The sequence below is a fragment of the Plodia interpunctella genome, chromosome 12 (genome assembly GCF_027563975.2).
Source record: "Plodia interpunctella isolate USDA-ARS_2022_Savannah chromosome 12, ilPloInte3.2, whole genome shotgun sequence".
NCBI classification, from domain to species: Eukaryota; Metazoa; Arthropoda; class Insecta; order Lepidoptera; family Pyralidae; genus Plodia; species Plodia interpunctella.
Window position 1 is genome coordinate 246,647 of NC_071305.1, and position 8,407 is coordinate 255,053.

Genomic DNA, 8,407 nt, shown 5'->3' on the forward strand with positions numbered 1-8,407 from the left:
TGTTTCATATTATGTTCCTAAATAATTACATTCAAGCCTGTAAAGTTTATAGGAATACTTGTTAATTTTTAATTATTTTACTTATTTATTTTATCTTTATATATAAACTTATACACAAGATTACAAAAAGCACGTACAAATTGCGAACTTATTGCCATGTGGCATTCTCTACCAGTCAACCATAAGAGCAGATAGATATACAGGATTTGAGTTTCAGCAACTCTGGGCTCTGTCTACCCCATATGAGATAAAGACGTGATTATTTAGATGTAATTTGAATATGCGTTTTCATGATCTGAATTTAGCCAAAGATTATGATTTCAGTCAGATTATTTATTTTCAAGATATGATGAAATAGCATCTTTATTTTCCACGTACTAAGTCGTAGATGAAGAGGGCGCGATGCTCAGCGATCCCTCCATGCGTCAGAAATGATAATGCAATCATAAAAATCCCGCAATTGACTGTACTTGCTTGCTTGTTTTTATGAATTTGCATTGCAGTCGTTACGCGCAGCTAATACATGTAAAGTGCAGCGCAAGCGCCGGCCTGGATGCACCGCGTGACGACAGTCGCCTACACGTGCCGCCGAGTCAGCGCAACGTGCCTTCAAATCCGGGAATTGCGCGACACATCGCGCAATACTCACTTTTGGTTCTAACATCGACCATTAGACTTCATTTTAGTTTTATGTTGTAATTTTATTTCATTTAATAAATTAGTTAAATAAATTTTGGTTTTTTTTAAAGTCTTCGGCTGCAGTAAACTTAACTGGCGCAGTCGGTAGGATCTCGAGTCAGTTCGTGCGCGACAAGATTTCCGCTATATCCCGGTTCGAGTCCCGCGTGACTGACTGGCATTCCAGCCCTCATCGAGATCGTCGAATCTACGGAATCTGCAGCCCGGAGGTGTATCCGAACATTGATACAGCAGAAAAACCAAGATATGTATATGTGAGTACTTTAGAATCATTCTAGAGTTGCTTTCCTTTATTTTCCTGTATAATTTAATTTATCCAAGATTTTCCATCCGAGGCAATCGAGGACCCTTAGTAATAGTAGGAGTAGAGATATTGACCTCCATAGAAATTTAAATTTAAACGAAAGTAGTGATAGTTTTAATTCGTTAATTAACATGGCACAACTAGATGATATTTGGAAGGCCCTTCGACTGGTGCCTGAATTTGATGGTAACCCAAATGTTTTAACGAGATTCATTGGCTTATGTGATCAGTTAGTAGAACAATTTATTTCATCAGATAATGCCCTTATAAATGCGGCCTTAATTAACGGGATCTTAAATAAAGTGACTGGGTCTGCCGCTCGCCTTATAAATTCTAATGGTGTACCAGATAACTGGCAAGGTATCCGCAACGCTCTGATCAATAATTTTGCTGACCAGAGAGATGAAACCTCACTTTATAATGATCTTGCACTCCTGACTCAGGGCTCATGCACCCCGCAAGAATTTTTTGAAAAATGTCAAAATCTTTATAGCACTATTATGACTTACGTTAGCTTACATGAAACTATTCAGACTACCGTACAATCTAAACGCGAATTGTATAAGAAACTTACTTTACAGTCATATTTGCGCGGTCTAAGAGATCCGTTAGGATCGCGTATAAGATGCATGAGGCCTGAAACCATAGAGAAGGCGCTTGAATTTGTTCACGAGGAAATGAACACCTTGTATCTGCAACAGCGAAATGAAGGCAAAACTCACCATATGCTTCTTAGTAAAAATAATTCAGGTTATACACCACCGCAACAAATTTCGCATAATAAGCCGTTTACTTTTAATATGCCTGGGCCCTCTCGCCCACAGCCACAACCTATGCAATTTGCACCCCGTGCACCTATAATGTGGAAACCTAATTTTAGTGCTCCTAGTAATCAAAATATTCAATATCGCGGACCTTCACGCACTCAGCAGATATTTGGTGCTCCACCTCCTAATTATAATCCTCGCAGCAATGTCTTCGCTCTACCCCAACGACCCCAAAATGCGAATAACGCACCGCGACCTATGAGTGGTGTTAGCCACTTTGCGCCTAAACCACTACCCCCATCTGGACATGACTGGAGGAGGTTTGGTAATCCACCACCCTCCAACTATTTCAAAACTCGTGAAATGAATGTTAACGATTGCTACGACTATCAGTACGATCCCTATAATGACTCATACGATAACCAACCCTATTTCGTGACCAACCCTGACTTAGACTATTACGAGCAAACAGACAACCCTTATGATAATAATGAAGAAACCTACCCCTCTTACTATGAACCCCGTGAGATCGCTGAAAATTCGTGTGGCAATGACCAGCAGGATTTTCACAAAGGCAGTCCTTCAGACAAACAAAAATAGAAGTTAATCTACTGACTCAGCGACAGCTCCCGTACATAAGTATATCTGACCCACCATTAAAATTTCTTATAGACACAGGAGCTAATCAATCTTTTATTAGTCCTGAGAGTGTAGAGAAATATTACCCTAACATACCCTTGACATATGACCCTTTAGAAATTTCTAACGTACATGCAACCACTCGCAGTGACTATTCAGTTACATTACCATGCTTCCCTGAAATTAAAGACAGTGGCGAAATTACCTTATTTCTTTACAGATTTCACGATTATTTTGACGGTTTGATAGGATTGGATCTACTCGATAAATGGGAATCTAATATCGATCTAAAAACGAAAACACTTAATACAAAGAATTCAATTACTCCCATACATATGTATAATTCGCGAAACTGTAACTGGTACGAAGATATTATCCCAGCTAACTCGTCAAAATTAGTTAAAGTCCCAATTAACACATGTGACGGCGAAGTAATAATTCCTGAACAAACTATATCAAATTGCTTAGTACATGAATGCGTTACTATTGTAAAAAAAAATCGCGGTATAATAGAGATCAGTAATCCAACTAATAATGATCTAATATTTTCAATGCATATGCCGATTAACGCAGAGGCTTTCAATATAAATAGCATAGGCAATGGACAATTAAACTCTTCACGAGTGGAACAAGTCCTTTCTCGTTTACGTACCGACCATCTTAATGATGAGGAACGTATTAATTTACAGAATCTTTGTTCTCGTTATGCGGATGTCTTTTATATAGAGGGTGAGCCTCTCACATTTACGAATAAGATAAAACATCACATCCGTACTACTGACGAAGTGCCTATTTACACGAAAACCTATAGGTACCCTTTTATCCATAGGCAAGAGGTACAACAGCAAATCGGAAAGATGTTAGAACAGGGTATAATCCGTCCATCAGAATCCGCATGGAGCTCTCCGATTTGGGTAGTGCCCAAAAAAACGGATGCCTCCGGCAAAACCAAGTGGCGTATAGTAGTGGATTTTAGAAAACTAAATGAAAAAACTATTGATGATAAGTACCCCATCCCAAACATCACGGATGTGTTGGATAAGCTTGGTAACTGCCACTACTTCACAACCTTGGATTTACAAGCGGATTCTATCAGGTAGAAATGAGCCCTGAAGATGTCCCTAAAACAGCGTTCAACGTAGAGCATGGGCATTTTGAATTTTTGCGTATGCCCATGGGGTTGAAAAATTCACCCTCTACGTTCCAACGTGTCATGGACAATGTGCTCAGAGACCTGCAAAACACCATTTGCTTGGTTTATTTGGATGACATAATCGTCTTTAGCACATCACTTCAGGAGCACATGGTGAACCTGGAAAAAGTATTTGCCAGATTAAGGGAATCCAACTTTAAAATTCAGATGGATAAGTCTGAATTTTTAAAATTGGAAACATCTTACCTTGGTCATATCATTGGCAAAGACGGTATCAAGCCTAATCCCGACAAAATCGAGGCTATCCAGAAATTCCCAATACCCAAGACAGCAACAGAAATCAAACGTTTTCTTGGTCTGCTTGGCTATTATAGAAAATTTATCCCCGATTTTGCCCGGATTACTAAGCCCATGACACAGTGTCTTAAGAAAGGTTCCAAAATTGCTCTTAACAACCCTGACTACATAAATTGCTTTGAACGTTGTAAGATTCTTCTTACCAACGATCCAATACTACAATATCCCGATTTCAACAGGGAGTTTGTTCTCACTACAGACGCATCCAATCTGGCTATAGGTGCAGTCTTATCTCAAGGCCCTATAGGTTCAGATAAGCCTATTGCCTACGCTTCAAGAACACTGAACGATAGTGAGACAAACTATAGTACTATTGAAAAGGAGTTGTTAGCGATTGTTTGGGCTACCAAATATTTCCGCCCATACTTATTTGGTAGAAAGTTTAAAATCGTGACTGACCACAAGCCCCTCCAATGGGTAATGAGTCTAAAGGAACCTAATGCTAGATTGACTAGGTGGCGGTTAAAGTTAAGCGAATATAACTTTACCGTTATCTATAAGCAGGGTAAAACTAATCTTAATGCAGATGCTCTGTCCCGTGTGGAAATCCACAATGAGGAGATTAGTTCAATAGCCGTGCAACCGTCAGAAAGATGTCCATCCTTATCTCGATCCACCACAGTTACAGCACATACGAGTGCAGAGCACCCTATTTTAGAAATTCCGATCACAGATGACCCTCTCAACAAATTTCACAGACAAATATGTTTAATGGTAGTCGGCGACATAAAAAGACGCCCCGCTATTAGCAAACCATTTGAATCTCATATTAAAACAACTATACAGTTATCAGAGTCCAATCTTGAAATAGACACTATCAATGCAATTAAAGAATACGTCAACCCCAAAGTACGTACAGGCATTATTATTATTCCCCCCTTAGCTATGTACAAAATTATCCCAATTATACAAGAAAATTTTAAAAGCTCAGCTATGGACCTTGTCTTAACCAAGGTAGAAGTAGAGAACATTAAGGAATACTTGCAACAACAAAATATAATTAGAAATTATCATGAAGGAAAAACTAACCATCGTGGCACCAACGAGTGCTATCTAGCACTGTCACGAAAGTATTTTTGGCCCAAAATGAAGGAACACATATCAAAATACATAAATGAATGCAATATCTGCGGAATGGCAAAATATGACCGCAACCCCATAAAGCAACGGTTTGCTATAGTACCACCCCCGTCTAAACCTTTTGAAACACTACATATTGATCTGTTCACTACTGAAAACGAAAAATATTTAACTTTGGTTGACGCATTCTCTAAATACGCACAAGCATACCATCTCCGAGACGGAACGGCCCTAAGTGTAGTACAAGCCCTCATCAAATTCTTTACACACCATGGCGTCCCTATAACTATAATTTCTGACCAAGGTCCTGAATTTACGAACCAGATGTTCTCGGAATTTACTAAACTTCACAAAATTGAACACCATAAAGCCTTGGCTCACAATCCTAATAGTAATGCAATAGTTGAACGGTTTCATTCTACCATCCTTGAGCATCTCCGAATTCTCAAATTAGAGCAACGCAATGAACCCGCTATAAATCTTATGCCATATGCTGTGCTAGCATACAACAGTTCCATACACAGTTTCACGAAATGTAGGCCCCTCGACGTTATTACAGGTCATTTCGACCCACGTGACCCGGTTAGCATAGATATGAATGAACATCTTCTCCAACAGTATATCTTAGATCACAAACATCGTATGAACAAAGTATATAACATGCTGAACGATACTTCACTTCATAATCGCACCCAACTTACTGAGGCTAGGAACAAAGACAGACAACCTGAAAAAGAATACACCCCTGACCAGCAAGTATTCGTTCGTAACCCCGTAGCTAGTAGACAAAAATTAGCACCCCGGTTCACACAAGATGTAGTTTTGGCAGACTTGCCTATACATATTTACACAAAAAGGAAAAAGGGACCCATTGCTAAAGCACGTCTCAAGCGAACACCTAAAATAAACCCGTTGTTACAGGATCCTCCTGACCATCACCCTTCATCTGACCATGGCACAAGACGTGACGCTTAATACCCTCGACAATGGACCAGGTATCCTACCTTTCAAACTTGGACCCACTAAAATGATCACTCACTACCACTCCTTCCTGTACTACATTGACTTAGACATGATTTCTCTAACAATAAACTCAGTTAAATCCCAAATTGATTCATTTAGATCCGATCTTAATAATAAAACGGCTTCTTTATACGAACCCCACATCTCGCATCTTTATAATAAAATAGAAATGTTACTCGAACAAATTCATAGCTTCCAACACACCCGTAGCAGGAGAGGTTTAGTAGATGGTCTCGGTTCAATTATTAAGAGTGTCTCGGGTAACCTCGACTACACAGACGCTATAAAGTATGATAATGCAATTAAAGTACTACAAAATAATGAAAAACAATTAGAAACTGAACTAAATGAACACATAAGTCTAGGGAAGGAATGGATAGCTAAACACTCAATAGTACTAGACAGTATAGTCAAAAATCAGAATAGGTTAGCTAATTCCATTGATCATATTTTAAATTCAGATGCAAGTAGAGATTATGATATGATTAAGTATGCCCATCTAGCTCAATATCTTATTATTATATCAGACAATACGGATAATTTATATGAAGAGATCCATAATCTCGAAAATATGGTAGCCTTCATTCAAAGTAAAACTACAGCTCACTATATGATTAATATTAGCACGTTAAATAGTACTATAAGTAGATTAAGACAGCTCTATTCTGAAGAGCAGATAATTAACATTGATTTAAGGGAATATTATGAGATAATTAAGACGGGATCATATTATGTAGGTAATAAATTAGCTATAGTTTTCATGGTACCGATTGCTTCCCCTCTCACCTATACACTTTACAAGTTATCCATCGCTCCTAATAAACAAAATCAAATACTTGTCCCTATCCAGCCCTATGTAGCAATTCAGGAAACTGATTCTATGTACATAGCGACAGAATGTCCGAAGGTCAACACTTGGTACATATGCAAAGAAGAGCTGCAACAAAAGATTCGAGACAATGAAGATTGTATCCAGCATCTCATCATGGACCAGTCAATCAGTTCATCTTGTCAATTCATTCATGCAAACCTTACCAGCTCAGCCCTCGAGAAGCTAGACGATCAACACTATACTATCAGCCTGCCAACCACAACCAGACTACATATATCCTGTAGACAAGAGTATTACAAGAATCTCCAAGGAACCTATCTAGTGTCCGTCCCGCCTAGTTGTATGTTGAAAACGTTGGACTTTGTTATCTCAAACGTTCAGAATCGTATTAAAGGACACGCTGTACAAATAGCGGAACTACCAACTGAGGAGCTCGCCACATCAAAGCTTCAGCCAACTGTAAGACTAAACTCCATCAATTTAGAACATCTACATGAGACGAACGCTAAGATATCGCTACAGCATCCTGCGACATTACAGAAAAACGATCTGAGCAGCCTCTACCATACCACTATACCTTCATATACGTTATTATTTGGAACATTCATATTCGCCCTCATCCTGACATTATACTGGAAACTCCGTCGCAGAAGTTCAAAATCAAAGGATGAAGATATCCCGAAGGCTGATTATCCCGATGGACATTATTCCCGTATCCAAGACATCAAGCCTAAAGATGTGAAAATCGACATCAGCAACATTCCGGCAATATCCTCAGTAAGACCTACGGATAGTTGCCGATCTGCGGGGGGAGGCGTTACGCGCAGCTAATACATGTAAAGTGCAGCGCAAGCGCCGGCCTGGATGCACCGCGTGACGACAGTCGCCTACACGTGCCGCCGAGTCAGCGCAACGTGCCTTCAAATCCGGGAATTGCGCGACACATCGCGCAATACTCACTTTTGGTTCTAACATCGACCATTAGACTTCATTTTAGTTTTATGTTGTAATTTTATTTCATTTAATAAATTAGTTAAATAAATTTTGGTTTTTTTTAAAGTCTTCGGCTGCAGTAAACTTAACTCAGTACTACACCGTCCGAGCAAGATAACAATGTAAATACTATTTTTTTTATTTACCCTCTCTTCAATATACCTAGTCATCAAAATGATCGAAATTGTTAGCTTCTCGGCGCGGCGCATCGATCTGCGGACAGTTTGAAAGTACCGCTCTTACTATTGCATTTAATTGATCTACAAGTTGTAACATTATAACTGTGAATATACTTACTATTCAAGGAAGAAATAATATTGCTTTTCATTTTCATCACAGTTTCATAAATTGTAAATGAAATGAAATGAAATGAAATGAAATGAAATGAAATGAAATAATTTTATGTATATATTTGGGCCATTCTAAAACTTTCATGATAAATTAGTCTGTCCTTTACTATTTACTTAACGATTCCTTTTTATTTTGTAGGCTCCCTCATTTGAGGAATAAGCAGAGTGCGACGCCCACAACTTGTCATAGAAAGTAGTCGTAAATTTAAC

The 8,407-nt window shown here is 38.8% G+C and overlaps 1 protein-coding gene across 1 annotated transcript; it reads left to right on the forward strand.

The window, feature by feature from the left end:
• Window positions 1–508: 508 nt before the first annotated feature.
• Window positions 509–7,896, forward strand: LOC128674308 (uncharacterized). Its single transcript, XM_053752797.2, has 2 exons — window positions 509–953; window positions 5,921–7,896. The coding sequence occupies exons 1-2, from the start codon at window positions 946–948 to the stop codon at window positions 7,683–7,685; spliced, it is 1,773 nt and encodes a 590-aa protein (XP_053608772.1). The 5' UTR covers window positions 509–945; the 3' UTR covers window positions 7,686–7,896.
• Window positions 7,897–8,407: the final 511 nt, after the last annotated feature.